The sequence below is a fragment of the Gobius niger genome (assembly GCF_951799975.1).
Source record: "Gobius niger genome assembly, chromosome: 16".
NCBI lineage: Eukaryota > Metazoa > Chordata > Actinopteri > Gobiiformes > Gobiidae > Gobius > Gobius niger.
Window position 1 is genome coordinate 21127339 of NC_136867.1, and position 21952 is coordinate 21149290.

Consider the following 21952-nt stretch of genomic DNA (forward strand, 5'->3'; position numbering starts at 1 on the left):
TTTTGGATCTCTGTGGATGTTCTGTTTTGACAGTGATCAGTTCATTTGCCTTTTAGCAAGACAACTCCCAATGTGATAGCCACAAGAGGTCAGTGAAGTTGCAAATTAGTAGGGGGGAAGTGTTTGACCAATTCTTCAATGCTCGGAGCTGTGTGTGACACCAGTTAGCAGCAGGATCTTGGATGGGGGCAGCTATACTTGCAGTGTTTCCAAAACAGGGGTATGGGTCCCCTGGGGCATGCTGACACTTAATAAAGGGGTACCTCGAAAAATGTCAGATAATTAGCAAGTTGTAATTGTATTATTTTGTTGTAAATTGTTTGCAATATAGGACTGTTTTATAGTGACCCAAAATAGAATGGAACTTGTTTTATAGAAAGCAAAAGCATTTGATAAGCCACATAAAGCTGAAGTAATCATCAAAACAACTCAGCAACAGTCGTTTTAATGGACTCAGAGGGTGTTTTCATTCCTTTCAGTAAATACATTTTGAACAATTAGGCACAATCATAAGAATAGTCCCTGTAGGGTTTTTTTATTGTCTACTTTTGTGAACATTAAATAAGGGGGTACTCATGGGTATGGCATAAAGCCAGGGGGTTCAAGGGACTAAAAGGGTTAGGAATCACGGAGTTAGAGGATTGGTCTCACGTGCATAGTTTAGTTTAGAACAAAAAGTAATTAAGTGAGAGCTTTATTATACAACCTTGCAACAAAATAGTGTTCAGGTGTTAGTCCTGAGCTGCTGCGACTGAGCTGCGCCGACTGAGCTGGGCACACCTGACCAGCATGTTTTGGGAGGTCAGGGAAACCTGGCTGCCTCCAGTGCTCCTCTGATCCTCTGAAATGGTGCACCGTCTCCTGGGTTTGTCCCTGTTTCAGAGCATGGTGTCCTGCACTGGTCAGCTCCTCCACCTCCTCCTTCCTCTGCCTCCACTCCCTCCACTCTACAACAGTCTTTCACCATCTTTATACTCCAGTGAACATCTATTTGCAAGAGCAATTGTAGGGATAGAAGGCATGTGTGGCTTAGCTGTGAGTCTTGCCCAGATACCTCCTCCTTTGTCCTTTCCTTGTTTCCTGTAGCTGCTCTTGTGACGCCTCCACTGTGATGCAGGCTTGGGGGGCTCTTGGTGCCTCTTCAGTGTTTCAGGAGAAGGCATGTGTAGGGCTCAAATGTCTTTATCTTTTAAGCTAGCTGTTTTTTTACTTTTAAAAAGCTGCTTTCTTCGGGACCATTATGGACTCTTTGTAAAATAAATCAGCTGAACACCAAAAAAACACAGCAAAGATGCACAAAAGTATTCAGTAAATCAATGTGGAGCACAGAAACCACAAATGCAGTTCTCAGAAAAAGGCAAAGAAACTCAGCTGTGCCAAAGGAGAGGGAGGTTGCTTCTTGTTTACACGTCACCAAAGAAACCCACATAGAGAAAACAAATACTGTATAAGCTTTGCTGGATTTAAACTTGATGTGCAATTTAATTTGCGTCTTCTCTATGACTGTGACCTTATGCTAACGTTTCCATGACATTATTGGGTTGACACTGACGCCCTTTCCTGTCCTTTGTGATACAAGTTGCTCTAACAGTAGGTGGTCTTGTTCTATTTAAAGCCGTGTGTGGTATCCGTAAAAGTGACCTAGATTTTTTTTGTGTCCCGTATTGGATTTGGAGTGAGATCAAAATGTCGATTGATTACTCCATAGGATAAGCACAAACAGATGAGGGGAAATCTATATGATAGCCCAATAATGCTCACACCTCAGACAAACTTATTTTAAATTGGTATTTTTTTCACTTTTTACATGGCAGTTGTCTAAATGACTCTTTCCCAAAATCTATACAGGAATTATATTTTGAAGCATTGTGTGTAGATGTTTTTTTTTTTAATAACCCAATTACATGTCCTCTGTTTCCCCCCAGCCTGAATTAAGCTTTAAAATTGTAAGTCAAAAATAAAAAAAAATGGCCAGTCTCAACACAAGTGCAAACGTCAGCCCCCAGCTAAGCAAAATATGCAGATTTTTTTGCCTGGACTAAGTGGTTTAAAAATGTACACAGACGCTTTGGCTTTGGGAATTTTTCGCCTTAAAAGTGTTTTCCAGTTTTCGTTAATTATGCACTCCGTCTACGCATAAATTAGTGAGAGTTTGCGTGTCCTTGTTTGTCTTTTGTTTGTTTTGTGAAATGGCACTTCAGAGCCATTTGCCAAAGACGCTTAATCCTGACTCAGCCCTCCACATTGTTCGCAAATAAGACGCGAGTTTTGCCTTTCTCTGATTTTCCCCTCCACTTGTTTGCAGAAACGAAAGGCTACATGCATGAATCAGTGTCACAGTGATGATGGAGGTTTTGGGATTCAGAGAACAGAAATCCGGCATGCTTCTGAAAATTTCACAGTTTCATAGTTCATATATTTACAGTATTTATACATATCTTTTCACAATGTGTCCTCTGACTTTGCTTCAACAATATTATACTATTAGAATAAAAATAGCATGGTACCTATTAGGAGAGAGTGATGCATTTTGCAGGCCTGTTTATTATTATTAAGGAAAACCATCATGTAATTACTGTATTAAATGGCCTTTATTATGCAAATCGACTTTTTGATTTATACAACTTATATTACAATAAAAAACATGGCTAAAAGTGTAATGTAATTTTCACTTTTAGACACTATGGGCCAGATATTGTGCCTAGCGCAAGGACAGTGCAAAATCTAAACTCTATGGTCATCTTCCGAGTGGCGCAGATTATAAAAAGAGAAGAGGTCGACTGAGGTGTGGTTTATTACAAGCAGCACTGAGAACGGTGCTCTGCTGGCAGCCTCACATTCATTTCATTGTTTTCATCGCGCAGCCTTGTGTTCCTCCTTACAGGTCAAACTAAAAACTGTATTAACCCCATCGTGAGCTAAACAATGTTTGTGTCCTGAGCGAAAGAGATGTCGCCCACAGCCGGTCCCACTGTGGCATGTGTCGGCACTCGCTCGGCCGTAATTGCATCAACATGACCAAAACAAAAGCACATATTCACCCCCACAACCCCTCGCCCTTTCCGGCCGGGGAGCTTGGTTCGAGGAAAAACACAGCCATTGGCCATGGGTGTTTCTCCACACCGCGTACTTTCACTTACAGTAAATGTGCTACATAGAGGAGCTTCTCTCTCAAGATTTTAAAGTACGCTCCTACAAAGTGCTGAATGTTATGTTATAGTTTAAAAACACAAGATTGAGCCCCAAGTCTTTTTGTTATTCATTGTTGTTGGTTGTTTGCTTTACCATACCGCCTTTGCTATGACTGATCCCATCAGATCTCAGAAGCTAAGCAGGGAAGGGCCTGGTTGGGACTTGGATGGGAGACCGTTTGGTAACACCACGAAGCCTGGCAAATGTAGTGAGTGAGTGGTTGGTGATGGTCGGAGGGGCCAATGGCGCAGACTGGTTGCCTCGCTTCCGTCAGTCTACCCCAGGGCAGCTGTGGCTACAATGGTATTTTACCACCACCAAGTATGGAGTGAATGAATAATGCAATGGAAAGCGTCTTTGCTATATAAAACCGATGCCTTATAACTTTTGGACTTGTGTAAACAATACTTGGCTGAATGTCTCTACAGTATTTTTCTCCCTTGATACGAGTCTGGCAGTGGGGTGGCTTTCACAGCTTCCATGGGCTTGGTTTTTTTGGACATAATCCCCACAGGGAAAATGGTCTTCCTTTAAGCCCAGCTCAATCTTCTATCTCGCGCCTGGAACATCCTGGTCACTCGAGACATTTTTCATCTGACTTTTGTGATCAACTGAACTTTGATCTGCTGTAACTTAGAAGACTGAGCCAACTGTCGGCTGATGGATGCCAGTTCCAGGCCTCGTGTCCACAGACAAAGCACTTTCCCGATAATACGGCTTCCCAAACACAGTATGAGCATGGCATTAGGATAGAAATTCTCTACCATGGTAACTAAAAGTGCAATATTTTTTTTTAAAAACAGGATATAAACATAAAAAAAGACATATTCATCGGTGAACTGTAAAAACAACCCATCCTCATTGTGGAAACAGCGAAACAAATCAATACTGCATATGGATAATGTTCCACCGCTGCTCTGTCACCCGCCAGATCAATGTGTCTGCTCTGTTCAGTAAACCCATGTGTTCACTCATAGTACCACTTTGCGTGACTTCATTTTTAATTACAATGTACCGCTTGTCCTGTCTGAGCAATGAGCCTTCTTTGATTTTACCGCAGTAGCACAGATGGGAGGAAGCGAGAAACAGAGAGACGGCACCTATAGATACATTTCAATATGACGTTCTTGGAGGTTGAAAGTCTAGCGAGCACCATGGTGACAGTAAAAGCTTTCCCTGCACTGTCTGAAGCACGTTTTACAAAAGTCTGGGATTTGCTTGTATCATTCACAAGCTAGTGTTTGTTGGCTGATGTTGACACCAGCACTTAGTCACGTTCTTCTTTTCTGTTGAAATAGAAACCTAAAGGAACTTGTATAGATCAGAGTTTCCACAAAATCTGCAGGTATTTCCTTGTTGTATCTTCTCTGATGTGGTGAACGTCTAAAACCTTTTGGGTAGTTATTTGGGTTTCCACAGGGCATTAAGAAACAATAAAAGCTATTAACCACTTAATCCCCGTCTTAACTAGATGGGCTTTATGGATCCTTTTCCTTGCGTTCCTGTCATGTTGCTGTCACTTTTTTGATTATTTTTTTTCTTTTGTGGGATTTTCATCACTTTTTTGTTTCACTTTTGTCACATTTTGATGCCTTTTTTGTCACTTTTGTATTACTTTTATTTGACGCTGAAATGTTGCTGTTATGTTGCTGTTTTTTTGCGTTTTCATACTCATTTTCGTCTTGCTTTTGTTTTGATGCTTTTTTTCAAGAAGCTTTTAGATTCAGGTAATGCCAAATTGGAGAAAATGTGGTTGATTCAGGAGTTAAATGTATTTTGCCAAAAAACACTAAGTTGTATTCTAACAAGCATTAAAACTACATTTCAATAATGACAATGCTCAACTGCATAATTTATCAAAAAGACAAAAAACATGGTTAAAAACAATTCAACTCAACTGCAGTTTTGGCTGACTGTGTGCAAAGTTTTTACTCAAAAGTTGCCCTTTGTCTGATTATCTGGAGACTGCCCCCACTTCCCTGGGTCTTCCGGAAGAAGTGGGTTATAATTACTTTATTGATAGACAGTCTATGTGAAGAGGGAGCTGAGTCAGGGGGCAAAGCTCTCAATTTACTGATCGATCTACTTTCCTACCCTCACCTATAGTCATAAGATTTGGGTAATGACCAAAAAGACAAGATCACGGATACAAGTGGCCGATATGAGCTTCCTTCGCAGGGTGGCTGCGTGCACCCTTCGAGATCGGGTGGGGAGCTCAGTTACCCGGGAGGAGCTCGGAGTAGAGTCGCTGCTCCTTCACGTCGAAAGGAGCCAGCTGAGGTGGCTAGGGCATCTGTTCCGGATGCCTCCTGGTCGCCTCCCTTGGGAGGTGTTCCAGGCATGTCCTATTGGGAAGAGGCCTCGATGAAGGCCCAGGACATGCTGGTGGGACTATGTCTCCGAGTTGGCCTGGAGGAGGTGTGTGTGGATCGGGAAGTCTGGGCATCTCTGCTGAGACTGCTCCCTCCGCGACCCGGCCCCGGATAAAGCGGAAAATGGATGGATGGACACTCCATGTATTGCAGGGGTAGGCAACGTCACACCTGGCAGCCCTCTATCCTGGAACATCTGGCCCTCAAGATTAAATTAAAGATTAAAGTACTCTAGAAATGTGAGAAATACTGCCAATTCCTTCAACATTTCTGAGCAGAACACCCATTTAGGCCATACATGATGCTTCACTTCGGCCAACCAATGGTCTACTTGGTCTTTTGAAGAAAACCAACACTCCACCAAGCAAACTTGCCTGGGCATGTTTTAAAGTGTCAATATTTTTATTATATTTTAATTACATATTTTTCCCCCAAAATCATGAGCAGAGCAGCATGAGGGGCAGAGAGAGGGAGCATTTCTTGAGAATGGCATTTGAAGTTGTTTGTAGTCTCGCTCGTCTGAACCTTCTTCAGATCCACGACATAGAAACTCATGAATTTCTTTTTTTTTACAACTTCTGCCATCTCACCAGCCGTTCCTGACAGCTCACTTTAACAAGCACCAGATCCGCTTCTGCCGTTCTATTCATTAAAACCCAGTCTTCCGTGGCCTCCGAATTGACAATTGATTTGCTCGTAAATTCAGTCGTCCATTTTGTTTGGCAGTTTATCGAAAGTTGACTTAGTCCTTGTTTTATTGATGAGGTTTGCAACTGGCTCTGAACTCGAGAACGTTGATGAAAAAGACCAGTTTGAGATGATGACACTGTGAGAAATCCCCCTCCCCCAATTTAGAAGTTTTATTACATTTATAAAGAGTAACTATGGCCTAGAGAAAGTGTGGCTACCGTTTTTAATAAGAAGTTCCAAGTGTTCAACTTTGGGAGAACTTTTTTGTTATTTCATATATATGCTTTATTTTTGCTTCAGGGATGTCGGCAAATTTATATCCAGACTTTTATGATACTTTGCAAGCAGAATTGGGGTGGTTGGGATTTTTATAAGTTTGAGTTAAGGGGTGCAAAGTGAAAGTGGCAGAGAGCTCTGTTTACTGTCCGACTTTTAGGAGTCTGCAGCTCATCTGGATCCGAACCCAAATTCCCACTCATACGGACCTGAACCTTACCTCTGAACTCTGGATCCGACCATAAACCCCCTGTAGGATCCCGTAACGTAATAACGGCTGATAACGATGATGATAATCGAGTTTCAAAATGTAATAATAAACCAATTAACTAATAACAGGCCAAGCGTTTAACGATTTACCAGCCGACTGGTTCTTACATTATTGGCTTGACAAAATCATTCACTAATGTAATAAATTCAGCCAAAAATGTCTTGACAAAATCTTTCCCTTGCTGCTGCAGACTACTATTGTAGCCACAACTGCCCTGGGTTTGGCTGGCAAACTGTGCCATTGGCCTCTCCGACCACCACGAAGCACTCACTTACACACACATGCCCCACATTCATACATGTACAATGCGAGTGAAGTGCCTTGCCCAAGAACACGGTGACGTCGTGCACGTGTCGAACTGGCGACCTTTTTATCATAAGACCCGCTTTACACTCTGGGCCACCGTGGTAGGAAAACGCAGGTGAAATGTGACAAGTTACTGGAAGTGAAAAAATAAAACAGTACAATACAAAAGCTGATGAAAAACCCACAAATAACAGGCACGTAACAATTTATAGAAAACAGCACAAAAACTATGTTTAATGTGTTAAAGAGAGACTAGATGCAAGTTGGTCATTTTATACTCACTACTGCCACCTCAGGTCTTACGCGTAACTGCAGCTTCTATATTAAGCTCATGCATGACGGCACTTCGGACCCAACTTTTTGAGTGTCAGTGCAGGATTTTAGAGGCAGTTGTGGGGAACAGGTCTGAGCTCATTCTACACATTAGGACAAGACTAGAACATGTAGGGGGGTGAACATACTTAGTTTTAACATGTTTAAACTCTGTATAGTCCCTTTAAATTCAAATCAATGTATTATTACATTATTGGCTACATTTATTACATTTCTAAACGTTTTTCATTTTGTCATTTTGACAATCGTCCTGTAAATCGTTTATAGTTATAGTTTATTGGCTTATTATTACATTTTGAAACTGGCCAAATGTATTACATTATCGGCATTCTCCAGTGTGGCCATCAAACAGTGGAATATGTTGCCAACAGAGCTGACCACATGTGTAAATTTTAACACTTTTTCACACCAGGCTAAAAAATGGCTTATTTTAAAACAAACTTGTTCCCATAATGTCCTGTAATTGGTGTGTGTGCAACAGTGTGCAATTTAATGCTTTGGAATGAATGAAGTGTGTGTTGATGTTAATGCTGTTTTTGGGGAAATGTATTATTCTGTATTAGTATTTTTATGACTTTGTTGACATCAGTCTGCCCAGGGACTGCAGGTGGAAATTTGCACAAGTGCTATAACCTGGTACAATGCATCTCTCCCTTTGAGGTTAATGTATATTGTACACTGTCCCTGTTCAAATAAATAAATAAACTAAATAAAAAAAAAAAAACTAAGCTAACTAACTAATCGGCCATTATTACATTATCGGTTCCTACACCCCCTCAGTCCAGTAGCTTTGTGTTTCTGTGTCAAGAGCACAAAGAAAATGCCGACCCTAAGCTCCTTGACACTGTTTATTTTGCCTACAACCAAGGAAATTAGTGACTGTTAAGCACAAACACAGCAATTTCATGATCGTTTTATTAAAAACATTTAAAGTAGGGGAATGCTATTTTGTTCTGGTCAGACATTTGTGCAGCATTTCTGAAACTGAACTAAACCAAGACTGAACCAGACATACATACATTTAATCTGTGTGCACCTTTCAAAATTCTCAAGGTCACTTTTAAAGACTAAAAAACTCACTAAAAATACAAGACATAGGAAATGGTCTACTGGCAATGGTCGGCAATCTGTTCAGAGAATGGAACTGGGATGGGCGTGTCTGTTTTTAGGCAAATTTTACGGATGTCTATTTTACGGATGTCTTGTGAGAGAAGATTTCAAAGTCTGGGGCAAGACGGGTTTTCGATGAAATCCTACAGAAAACCCTGATTTAGCCAAATGTAGACATCAGGTTTTGGCTTAACTTTGGCTTTGTTCTGCTTTGGTGCTTTATTGTTTTTCACGCTTTTGTCCAATCCGGCGCTGAGTATTTGAGCCCTTTAACGGCGGTCCTTGGAAACACCTAATATTTTCTGAAGCACTGTGCAAAGTTCAAGAGTCCCTTTCCCCGTCGACAATTCGGTGGAAAAGTGTATTCAGACTTTTGACGGGAACTATTGATGATAGCTCAGTCGATAGTCTTTCAAGTCAGTTTGTTTGAAGCGCGGGAGGCACAGGAGGTTATAGTCGTGAACTCTTTTTTAAGAAGTATTAAAAGTGCCATTAATAATAAATGTGCTTAAGTGTCATTTTGAAGAATTTCTGAAATGAAGTTCAACTCTTTTATTGTGTCCTGATAATCCTGATTGAGTCTAAACCAAGAGAAGACTGCAGGCCGGTCTCTCTATCACAGCGTATTGGCTTTAGGCTGTTCTTTCACAGAGACGAATATATCAAAACCTATTCTGCCATTCTCCGTGGCATAATAATAATTGAACAAAATACGTTTCTCTCATATTTCTAACAATATACTGTCATTGTTGCTGATTTCATGCCATGGAAGTTTGTTGTTTGTATCCTTGGGCAAGACACTTCATTTACCTTTCCAAAGCAAATGTGTCCGTGTGGGCTGAGCTGTTGGAGGTGTACTTTGGCTGCCACATTTCTGTCAGTCAGTCCCACTACATCAGAGTGTAACTTAAAACAGGTCTCCATAATATTTTTTGACTGTTAATAATCACACGCTACATGTCGGTCCCAGGGAGGACGGAACGGGGGAACAAGGGGGTGCCAAAGCCCAATCTTGTCCAGGGCACCAGATTTGACTAGAGCCAGCAACTATTTAGATATGTGATAATTGGTTAAAGGAACAGGCTGCCATTTTTCCATTCTGAGATATGTTCTTACCTGAGCTTAGACGAGTTGATGTGTACCTGTCTGGTCTTTGTGCGTGCGCTCAGTCACGCAAAAAGACCAAAGATGTTGTTAGCATTTAGCCTTTCCCAGCATATTCCTATGGCTCCAAATGGTGAAGTATTCCTATGGCTCCAAAATTCAGCTCCCACGGCCGGTCGCAGGCCGCATATGATAGAGAATTTCTTTTCCAATAAATCAATAATAATAAGCTGTTATTTGGTCAAAGCCCCAACTTGACTGTAGCGGCTACACTTATTAACGGCTTACACTTATTATTGTACACGAATTGCACTTTACAAGCCTGTGTCACAAGTTCCTCAAAGTACTACATAGTAGTCATTATTCATTCACTCCACACTTGGTGTTGGTAAGCTGTTATTGAAGCCACAGTGACCCTTGGGCAGACTGTCCATTTCCCACGTGGCTATATAATGTGTTGTTCATATCCTGAGCTCTTATTATGTCAGTGCCCTCTGCTGGACACGTGTGGAACTCTTTCCTTTTTTTTTAAATTTAAGTTGCCCCCTAGTGGCGAGAATGAGCATTCTGGTTATTCTTTAAAAATTCATAACTCCACACAGGAATGGGCTAGAGATTTCCTTTTTTTTTTACTCTGGAATTCATGCTCTACAGGGCAGGGGCCGGATTATATTGCGGACCTATTGTTGCATAATTCATCTCCATGGACTATTCCCTGCAGTTAAATGTTCATGAATGAATAAATGATGACGTTAAGATTTGTTTACCTCAACCATGAAATGTGACAAACAATATATATTGCAGTCATGAATGGACTCAACATTGTGTCGACAAGATTAAAAACAAAATCCCCAAAGTCACTGTTGTTTTGTATGTTTTCCAGGGTTACGGTGACCGCGGCGTGTAACATGGACTTCAGCCGTTTCCCTCTGGACTCTCAGACCTGTTCTCTGGAGCTGGAGAGCTGTAAGTGACACATCACAACTTCACATAACACCGCAGGCTTCTCTTCTCTCCGCTCTCACACTGTAATGGCCACAACACTCTGCCGGCTGCTCAAAAGATGGCTCTCAATAACAAGCCCTTTTAAAGTCCACTGTTTGGTATGAATGTGGTTTAGACGAGCTGAGGAACACAGAGTGCTTAGTACCATGTCAGGCTAGCATGACTTTGGAGCCACCTCAGTGTGTGTTCTCGAGAGGTCACGGCAATAAAAAGCATAAGTACAAGCAGTAATTAAATCCTTGTTTATTGGTGAAAATGCTTCAAAAAACACGTATTTGAGTGGGCTTGCCTCTCCACAAAATAAACTGCTTCATTGCTGTCGATACTCATTTTTCAATGCTCAGTGCTCATCATCACAATTAAAGCCATGGAAAAAAAGAACACTTTTAATGCACTTCTGAACTTTTCTGTGAAGATATTTCAGTGAACCAGCCAGTCAGCCTGTGTGTGGGTGGCTGAACCTCTAGCTCAACTTTCCTCTCTCCCAGTCTCGCTTTCTGTTCTCATCCACGCTCTCGAAAGTGTACATGATGTTATGGAAGAGAGGGTTCATTATGAGAGTTGAAGGGCAAGGTTGTCCCGCCTTCTATCTTTATTATCTCTTCCCCTTTCATATAATCACGTTCAAAGATTAATTTCTACTTCACATAAATTTGCACCCAGGGGCACTTCTTTGATAGAGGTTAGCTTGGATGGTCCTTTTATGTTGTACTTATACACCTGTATTGAGAGTTTTATGAGCAGTTTTTTATATTAGGCACCTTAGAATTAGAATATTTTTCTTACAAAATGCTCTTACAATGATGCCTCAGGGTGAGTTTGTTTATATTAACTGGTTAAACCCCATTCCAAATCATTAATTATCTAATGCATGAAAAAAACACAATACAGCCACGGGCATATTAGCGCAAAATAAGACTGTCTCCAATTTCAATGCATTTAGTGAGCTCGTAATCACGCTGCAGCACAAACAAAATCTAAATTTCGATATATATGCTGTATAAATTCAACTGGGAAGAGCGCGTTTCCTCTTCATTGCCGCTGTTGCCGTGGGGGGTAATGAATCTTCTGTAGCAAATCCATCATTCTCTCACTTCACCAGACTTTTTGGACGGCGTGCAGCAAAAAGTTCAAAAATAACTTATGTCCAGAAAATATTGCTGTGTAATATGATGACCTTTGCGCTCAACTGCCCATTGTGAGAAGGCTAATGCAGCGGGGAAACGGAAAAGCGTCCTCACCTCATATAGTTGGAAGGTCTTAGAGCAGATTCCTGGAGGTTTAGTGCCTTTCTTTTGGGGAGTTTGAACGTTCTCCTCGAGTCTTGATGGTTTCTTTCTTCTTGCACGACTGCCTAATCCTCCAGCAAGGTCCTTCTAACCAAATTCAAAAATTCAAAATCTCAACTTGACAAATTAATTCTATTCTTTGCATAGTTTTTAGTCTGTTTCAACCCAACAGTGTCAACTTCCGAATCCCTGCTATATCTTATAGACACCTTGGGAGTACCCACTTTTGATTGACAGACATGCATTTTTGGATGGGATGCAGGGCGGAGGGACAGATTGCGCCTCTTCAAAGTGCCCCAGCGTGCACTCAGGGATTCATCATTTCAGATACATCAAAGGTTTTCCCTGGGAGGATCGCACTCTCACCAAAGGTCTTTTCAAAAAGCATGGCTTTAAGTTTAAGATTACGGTTGTACCATGTGATGTTTTTTAACTCCGGTAAGAAAATATTTTTTCCATTCCGAGTTGGATTCATTTGTAGTGTGGAACCCAAGAAACTATTGACAGTGTGCAAGCTTCTAAATAAGGAATAAAGAATAATTGGCAATCATGATTCAAGGTCTACAAAGAGAAGTTGCATACTGGGTTGAGGCATTGGCGCAGTAGGGCAGCATCACTCTCGAGATGATATAAACAGATTTTTAAGATTTTTTTTCTTTATTCCTCTTAACCCAAAAAGGTAAATCACCAAGACTTAGCTGTTAATTATATTCTCTAAGCTATCCGCAATCTCAAAGAAGACATCCGGCTGAGCTCAAAGTAGCCACCCTGCTGCTTCCTTCTAGCTGCCTAGGTTTCAGTAAATTAAAAAAAAAAGCCTTTTGGTCGCAACTGAGCAGAAATAATTCCGCTTAAAAGTATATGATAATAATGTGCCTCGTTATCTGAATCTGGCCCAGCCACTGTGCGAAGTTAAATACTTTGTGAAGCTGTTCTAAATTACATAGCGATAAACGTGGCAATTTCAATCATGACTTGTTTAAAAACTGCAGTCTCGGAAAAAATGCACATAGGTTAATTATTGGTCCGACTGAACACTATGATTCTTCTATGATTTTAACGCGTCTCATCACAGCTGTACAATATGCAGTGATGAGCTGTTCTTCCAGATGGATCCAACTCTCTTCCAAAAAGAGGGAGGCAAAAGATAAACATGGGAAGATAGCTATAGGCCAATAAACGGAAATGATATACAGGTGGATTTTGCAATTTGGATTTATTTGCCTCTAAATAGTCTGAACATGTTTTAGCAATTGAGGCAAGATTTGTGACTGTGTTTGCATGTTTTTTTTCCAGATGCGTACACTGATGAGGACCTGATGCTGTATTGGAAAAGTGGAGATGAGTCTCTCAGTACAGACGACAGGATCTCGCTGTCTCAGTTCCTCATTCAGAAGTTCCACACTACGTCCCGACTGGCCTTTTACAGCAGCACAGGTAAAAAGGCGGCTTTAAATCATCTGCATGCCATACCTCTCCGTATACTTCTCAAATTGTACATCTTTTGGTGGGATTCAGGGTTTTAGCATTCAGGCTAAACCTGCAGAAAGCAAAGATAGCAGATGCAAAGGCTTGTTGGAGCCGAAAAAGCAATATGTTTAAAGATTTTAATATATATTATCCCAGCACAATAAAGGCTTTTAAGAAAATGTAAATAGAGAATTATGATAGGAGGAGTTGTTTCCCCCCCCCCCCCCCCTCTCTTAAGTTCGGTTCCCCTAACACCAAAGAGCACCTTCCCCAAAAATCAACAACTTTATGGTATTGACTTTGTGCACTTTGTGTCTAGTTTTGCATCAGATAGCATAATTTGGAACCAAGCTAACTTGTTAAGATGGGTTATTAAGGCATTCTTTTTAACATTTTGTGAGGGGCACTGCATGTAGAATTACTTCAAGCCATGTTAAATTTCTCTGACTCGCATGTGAGCAATGTTGGTTCCCCACAAGGAACTGTGCTTGCTCCTTTCCTCTTTACTGTCAACTGAAGCCTGGTTTTTTTCTGACCCAATTTTTTTGAAAAAATGTAAACCTTTGAATGTATGTTTACTGTATGTCACGTATGCTACGTTGTGGTTGCAATAGTACTACAGACTTAATCTCCCTTTGTCTGTCTCCCAGGCTGGTACAATCGCCTCTATATCAACTTCACTTTACGGCGCCACATCTTCTTCTTCCTGCTGCAGACGTACTTCCCCGCCACGCTCATGGTCATGCTCTCGTGGGTGTCCTTTTGGATTGACCGAAGGGCCGTGCCAGCCAGAGTCTCCCTGGGTAAAAACAACACGACGACGCATACTAAACACTTTGGAGAGACTGCCATTTCTTTGGCCTTTAAGAAAACTGAGGATAGACTACGTCGTGCAAAAAATAGCACTGCAACGCCCCACCATTTTGTGTTCTCTTAGAATTATACAGAATGTAAATAATTCAGACGCTTGGGGTAATGCCTTGTTGCGAGATTCTTATGCCTTGCATCACTAGTTTTCGAGAATATACAGTGTGTCAGTCACAGATTGATTTGCGCTTTCTTTTCTTGTAAAATGTCTTCTTCCATATGAGTTTTGTTGTTTCCTTCAGGCTAAATTTGAAGAATAAACAACAAACGGATCCACGTCATGTCGCGAGAGACTATTCAAAGAAAGATTTATCAAACAAGTCCCTCATGCAGGGAGACTATGACATATTGATAAATCTAAATTTAGCGTTTTAAAAATATGTACTACTTCTTCTTCAGACATTAATCCTATTTTGTAACGACACTTGCCCAGCTTTGCATTGCAGGTATAGCTTTATCGATTTATTATGTTCATAAAGAACATTATTTATGTCAGCTTCTTGGATTTGATCTGGCAATTATACACAACAATGTTCATATAAATCATAACAACAAAGAACAAAGTTAAGAGGTCCACTCATAGCCACAGTTTTGTTGGAATTCTTTTTGTTTCTTACTGTAAAACCAATTTCTCACTCCCTTGGGCCCAAGTGACACTTTCTTCATTAGCACATTGTTCTGACAGCTCTCTCCGTCAAATGCTCTTAAATAACCCAGAAATTAATCCGCCGCGGCATAGTTCCCGGCAAATTCACCACTGCTCCGCTGTTTTGTTTCTAAGAAGATTTAGGATGCGGAAAGGCCTGGGAGCTGCCGTTGTGTCAAACAGTACACAGACTTGCACAAAGGCTGGATTTTGGATTTGCATTCAAATTGCCCTTTTATTTAACAAGCAAGTCTGGACACGTTTGGTGAGGAGCTGCGCCTCCATTGTTTTTTTGTTAGACGTTACGTAAGTTAACATAAAAAGGGAAATTATCAAGCATATTGGATTGCGTCACAAATCCTCGTTTGAAACAGTTGGCTGCACGAGATTGAAAGGGCTTGGACTCCTGCTGAGTGTAGCGTTGGGACTGTAACATCAATGAAGCTTTACATTTTACAGCGATCTGCTAATTTAGGGGTAAAGGCTTGTTATGTTAAGCCACAACATATCTGTCTTACTCTAACATATTCCTTTATCGATCTTATACGGACCCCAGGGAACTGAAGAAAGTATCTTTAACAGGATATCACAGGCACATCACAAGCCCGCATTTGAGAAACAATTGGCCTGCGGATCACTTGAAATCCCTTGACCCCCTGGTGCGTGCTTGGGGCTCTTTTTGCAGAACGTTGCGTCATGTTTGAAGCCTGCGCTCATAATTCATTGTATTTTTCTCTCTCTTTTTTTTTTTTTTTTTGACGTCCAGGCATCACCACTGTGCTCACCATGTCCACCATCATCACCGGAGTCAACGCGTCCATGCCCAGAGTCTCCTACATTAAGGCGGTGGACATTTACCTGTGGGTCAGCTTCGTGTTCGTCTTCCTGTCGGTCCTGGAGTACGCCGCGGTCAACTACCTGTCCACTGTGCAGGACCGGAGGGAGCGGAAGATGAGAGAGAGGGAGAGGGTGAGGTCTCAGGTAATGAAAGTCAAAATATGTACGCCTCTTTGCTTTAATGGCTTCAGAACGTTGACGAGGTTGTGTTGATGAAACAGCTTGCGGACGAGAAAAATTAACCTGATTGGAAAACATCGACAAGTTTTAGAGTCAAAGACGATAAATGTTGCATGCAAAAATTTACTTTTTGAGTTTGAAGTTGTAATGAAGTATCACATTCAAAACTGTACCTAAGCCTAGTTCAACCTGGATCGACTCAATCAGACAAAAGCAGCGATTAGGAAGATTTATTGACATGTATATTAGTTTTGGCGATCAGACCCCGGCGGTAACATCGATGTATGAAAGTCAGTATGGATGAACAGCTTGTAGCTAGGGATGTCTTACCCCGGAGCCTGGACACTGGTGGTGGTATGGAAGACCCGTGAAGCTGCAGCAGGTAGAAGCCGTGGATGGAAGAGGTGGAGATGGGGTGGAGATAGGGTGGAGGTGGGTCGCAGCACAGCTGGGAAGTGAACGAACCGTGATTGCTGGGGCTTAAAAGCGGGACCGAGGGCGATGATTGGCTGCTATAGAGGTGCGGCTCTTACGCTGATGGCTGAGGTGAAGGTGTGGCCCTCCTGGAAGTGATCATTGGCTGGAGGTGGGTGATGCTGAAATTAGTATCCCAGGTTGAATTAACGCCTAGGCTTCATTACATGACCTGTAAATATCCTCATGCCCAAGATATTGCATCCTTCCCTCTACTTTCTCCTCATGATGAAAGTGTATTTATTGTACATGGCACACACTCCTTTGAACCGTTCACCTGAAAGAGCCGATCAAAACCATCATAGCAAAACTGAAAAGTCAAGCACCTTGATATCTTTAATGTTCTCGGGCCTTATCAACCCATGATGCAATAATGTGTAAATGCAAATACTTCATCATTTCCAAGACCAAACAGTGTTTTCTAAATGCAAGATAGCAAGGCGTGTGGAAGCGTCTTTAGTATCATACTGAAAAGTTCTTTCAAGGCAAAAACAAACAAAAAAAATCAGATTTGCCTTTTATTAAAGTTGATTTCATTCCTGATTAAAATCCCATTTTAACCAGCAGCAAAATATTTCCTCTCCAAATATTTATAAAGATTTGATCAAAGCAATAACTTGTTTTTATGATATCACTAAATCTGCAAATGCTGGAGCACAGTGCAGTTGAGACAGAAGAGCATGGTAATATAACATTGGGGTTGAAACTTTGAATTTCCTTGCTTCTCTTTGATTCGGTGCACGGTTCCATTCGGTCGGACAGGATTTTCTCACTCGTGGGCGCTGTCAGAGCCGCTGAATCGTGAATAATACCCTCTCAGCTGGGGGCAGGGGGAGAGGAGTCAGCAGAGGACATATACAGTATAGATGATATAGTTTTAGTGGGGTAGAAACAGGTCATGCCAAAAAATACACACTGAACCGCCACTGCAGAGGCGGTTAAATGCCTTAAATTAATGATTCTGACATTTTGTTATCGCTTAATCACAGAACAAAAGGATTATTCATTATTAAAAGCCCTGTTGAGTGGAGGCTTAACTTCAGCACATCAATTAAATCATTTGCTTGTCCTTGGAGTGCCGCTGCTCCGGGAAGATAACATTATCAGCAATCTGCGATAATTTCTCCTGAAAAAAAAAAAAAGACCGCGCTAACAGGGTTGCATAGTCGCTATTTTTGATGGAACTTATGCAATAGTTCACAATACGGTCGTATGTACAAAGTTGCTTTCACTGACAAAATGATGGTACAATTATGATATAGTATAATAGCTGGTATTGATGGATGGATGGATGGCTGGATGGACGGACGGACGGACGGACGGATGGACATTCTCTTTATTACTGACAAAGAGACAAAGTCTCTTGTTAAAGGTGCATTGAAGTTTTTGACTGAAGATAAGTCTTTGAGCAATTTTAACGTGTTTTTGCAGAAACTATTCATTCAAGGACATTCCATTCAATTCTTGAGTAGCTGTGTTTCATAAGAAAGAATGTGAACTTATAAAAAAAGGTCATTTTGAAGAAAATGTTAAAGCACTTTTTCGACCATTCTATGCCTTTGAAAGCTTTAAATACAGCCCTCAGTCTCTAGATTGGCTTTGACTCTGCATTGAAAGGGCAATACCACACATGTCAATACACATTTGGACAGTTTTAAAGGAATAGGCCACCGTTTTTACATACTGAGATATGTTCTTACCTCACTTTAGCCGAGTTAATATATCTGGTCTTTGTCCGTGCGCTCTGTCACGCAAACGGAGCACATACGCAGTCATATAGCTCCAAAAAAGCTCACGATAGAAGCTACCAAGCTCTTCCACGTGTTCCCTATTTAAATAAAGTTACGTGAAGTGTTTTCATGCGAAGTATATTTACACAGAAATGTAGCATGTCGATTTTATAAGCAGATAAAAAGGGGTACTATATTGTGAGGCGTAATGATACGAGGAGCAAAACGTCCGCGCAGTAACTCCTAAAGGCTATTGACGGAAGTGAGCGGGGGAAGTCTTTAGGAGTTACTGCGCGGACGTTTTGCTCCTCGTATCATTACGCCTCACAATATAGTACCCCTTTTTATCTGCTTATAAAATCAACATGCTACATTTCTGTGTAAATATACTTTGCATGAAAACACTTCACGTAACTTTATTTAAATAGGGAACACGTGGAAGAGCTTGGTAGCTTCTATCGTGAGCTTTTTTGGAGCTATATGACATGTGGGAGAGGCTGTGTATGTGCTCCGTTTGCGTGACAGAGCGCACGGACAAAGACCAGACGGGGATATATTAACTCGGCTAAAGTGAGGTAAGAACATATCTCAGTATGTAAAAACGGTGGACTATTCCTTTAATGATGTGAAATTATTGTAAATGTTGCTTTCCATTTTCAGTCATGCATTTTCTGGTGTGTTACAGATTTGAATATGATCTTGACAGTAATTCATTTTCCAAAAACAACCCCCAGATATTTGTAAAGTCACCCCCAGCTCTAATGGCTGTGCATAATCTTTGGGTCACCTTATGTTTTATTACGTTGTAAAAGCATATTCCTGTAAAAAGGCTATTACGGGATTCATACAAACTAAATCCAGGGGTTTGTTCTATTTGATTAGCCTTTGATTAGTTGTTCTATATTTTTTTCAGGTTGTTTTAAGTAGAGTTGAGTGCAGCTTCCAGTAATTTGGCCACTTTATTTTACAAGAAGTGTATGACATGTTTCATATTTCTTCTTTCTCCAGTCCTTGCCGTGCACTTGTGGGATCTCCCAGACCCGCACCATGACCATGCTGGACGGGACATACAGCGAAGCGGACACCAACAGCCTGGCGGGCTACACCGAGGAGCCCATGAGCCCCGACATGGAGCAGGAGGAGATGCACGAGGTCCCGGAGAAACCCGAGCACATGGTGGTGCACCTTTCTGTGAGCAGCGAATCCACCAACACCAAGAAGAAGAAGAGCATGCGTTCACTCAATATCATGCAGAACACTCACGCCATCGACAAGTACTCGCGGATGATTTTCCCCGGATCATACATCTTCTTCAATCTCATTTATTGGTCGGTTTACTGCTGAAGACACTTTTAAAACTGTTCGCTAAAATGGGCGATGGGAGCTGTGGAACAAAAGGTGTAGGAGACCAAGCCTTGAGAAAAACGGCTAAAAACTGGATTTTCACAGCTGCCGACTGAAGCAACCTTTTTATTTTTTTCAGCAACTTGAATGTGCACTGCTGTAAAGAAAAAAAAAACATCTGTACATTTATCTTTTCCTGCTCTGTCTCCTGCTTGGTTCTGCTCTGTTCTCATCAGTGTATCACTGCCACATCGGCAGCGACATGTAAATGAGGACGTCATCTTCATCCGTGACTAATTTGTGTATTTTTTTAATTTGTAAAATTCTGCTCAAGCTTTGAAAGAAGATATAACTTATTTATATTCTTACAAAGATCTATTCAAATGTAAAAGTATTTATGTTGACAACACAAGTCTGTAAATGCTGGCATGCGAACATGCTCACACAGTATAATTAGTATGTATATGTTCACCACTTTTTTATATTTTTGTCACAAATACTTGAACAATCAGAAAATACTCAAATCCATATTATTTATTTTGTGATGGATCGCACTATTTTGAGGCATTATCTCTAGTAGAATAAACTGTTTTACATAGTACCACATGTTCACATCGTCCGGCCTTCCCCTCTGAAACTGCGCTCTTTACGTCTTTGAAAAGATGCTTGGAACACCAAATCTACATAAATGAACATTGCAGCATTCTTGCATAACGGTGTAAAATACTAAGTTTAAACAACTTCTTTCATACTTTGAAAACACACTGTCCTCTTTCCCATCATAGTGAAGTAAAATCAGTAAGTCAGAGTCCAACATGTGCAAGTTTTGAGACACCGTTGAGGCCATTTTTCCAAGTAGGAGGTCCGGCTTTCCCAGATTTTTAGATAGCATGAAGTCAGAATGTCCTCTGCTTTGAGTGAAAGATGTCATCATTTCCTACATAGGCCTACAATTGTAACAAGCGATCTCCCCTTCCGCCCTCTCTGAGTCAACTTTAAGACTGTTTGGCCTTTAGTGCTATGGTTTCTGCTTTAATCAGCAACAATCAACCTGGAAACCGATTATGGCATTAATATATGATGTCTTTATTCAAAACCAATATTTCTCATAATAGGTGTGGAAGTAAAGCCACCTTTTTTTCCTTCTAAAGTCCCTACTTATTTTACCCGATGACGTAAATAACGCTGCAGGAGCCAGGCCGTTAAGCTTTCACATTTCAGGCAGCTTATTCTGAAACACAATCATTACGACTTCGTGGCTTTGGGCTTTATAGACCTTTTGCAGAACTTTTATATGAACAAAAGCTAATGCACTATCAAGAACTGGAGTAAGCGAGGATTTATAGGGGCTATAACACACCGAAGTAACCCTTGTCGACTTATTATATCCAGGTTGTAAGAAGTTCTAACCATTAGGGGGTTTGGAAAAGCAAGCATTACGTATCTGCGAGTAAATAAGGGAGAACACTTGGCCTCAGTCCGACAGAGTGTAGGGTGTAACGCTTTCACATTGTGGTTTGGCAAAGTAAGTCTTGTGGTTTTGAATGAAATTAGAAATGTCCATGGTTGTCTTTGAGTGTTAATAAAGATATGGTTCCTTTTTGCAAACTCTCATCACTTTGTATTTGTCTACATTTGCAACAATTGGGAACATTTACCAAACCCTTCTGCGCCACTGGAGCAATCTATGTGCTTTATTTGTGCTTTATTTGAGTGTGCTGCCATTGTGGGACAACCTGACCAGCATGTTTTTGGAGGTAGGGGATTCCGGAGTACTGCCTTCAGTGATTCTCTGAGTCCTGGGTTTGTCCCTGTTTCAGAGCGTGGTGTCCCGCACTGGTCAGCTTCTCCACCTCCTCCTTCCTCCTACGCAACTCACTCCACTCTCCATCTTCTCGTCATTTGTCCCTTTTTTGTTTCCTGTAACGCTTTTGTGACGCCTGCACTGTGCTGCAGGTGCGGAGGGCTCTTGGTGCCTCTTGAATGTTTTAGAAGAAGAAATTTGTCTCAAATGTCTTTAGCTCAAAAGCTGTTTTTTACTTTTAAAGCAGTACTAAGTAACGTGTTTACCTTAATAAATCCTTTTCGTAGTCCCTGTGCGGGTAATACAAGTGTTTATGGGATGATTGGGGGGTCTTTCATCTCCCCCTGGTGTCTCTGGCCAGAAAACCATGTTTGCAACTTGACTGCAACCGGACCGGAGCAACCAATACACACTAATGGAATCACAAAGAAGAAGCTAACATGCTAACTGCGGGCTAACGCCACTTTAAACAGTATTTACAGCCAAGTTTGAGTGAAAAAAATGATTTCCATTGTATAATTGGATGTACAATATCCCTCTCTCCCTTCGCCTTTCCTGTCAGCGTAGTATTTATTCTCCAAGACAATTAATAAGTTAAAAAATCGTAACTTGCTATGACACCTGCAGTTGCGCTTATGGCCTCTAGGGGCAA

General features: G+C 41.2%; 1 protein-coding gene across 1 annotated transcript in view; it reads left to right on the forward strand.

The window, feature by feature from the left end:
• Positions 1-21099, forward strand: part of gabrr2a (gamma-aminobutyric acid type A receptor subunit rho2a) — a 67011-nt gene extending 45912 nt beyond the window's left edge. Inside the window, exons 5-9 of the mRNA XM_079573521.1 lie at positions 10538-10620; positions 13245-13385; positions 14069-14221; positions 15698-15912; positions 19161-21099. Coding sequence (XP_079429647.1) covers positions 10538-10620; positions 13245-13385; positions 14069-14221; positions 15698-15912; positions 19161-19496 — 928 coding nt within the window. The 3' untranslated portion in view covers positions 19497-21099. The remainder of the gene's footprint in view (positions 1-10537; positions 10621-13244; positions 13386-14068; positions 14222-15697; positions 15913-19160) is intronic.
• The last annotated feature ends 853 nt before the right edge of the window (positions 21100-21952 follow it).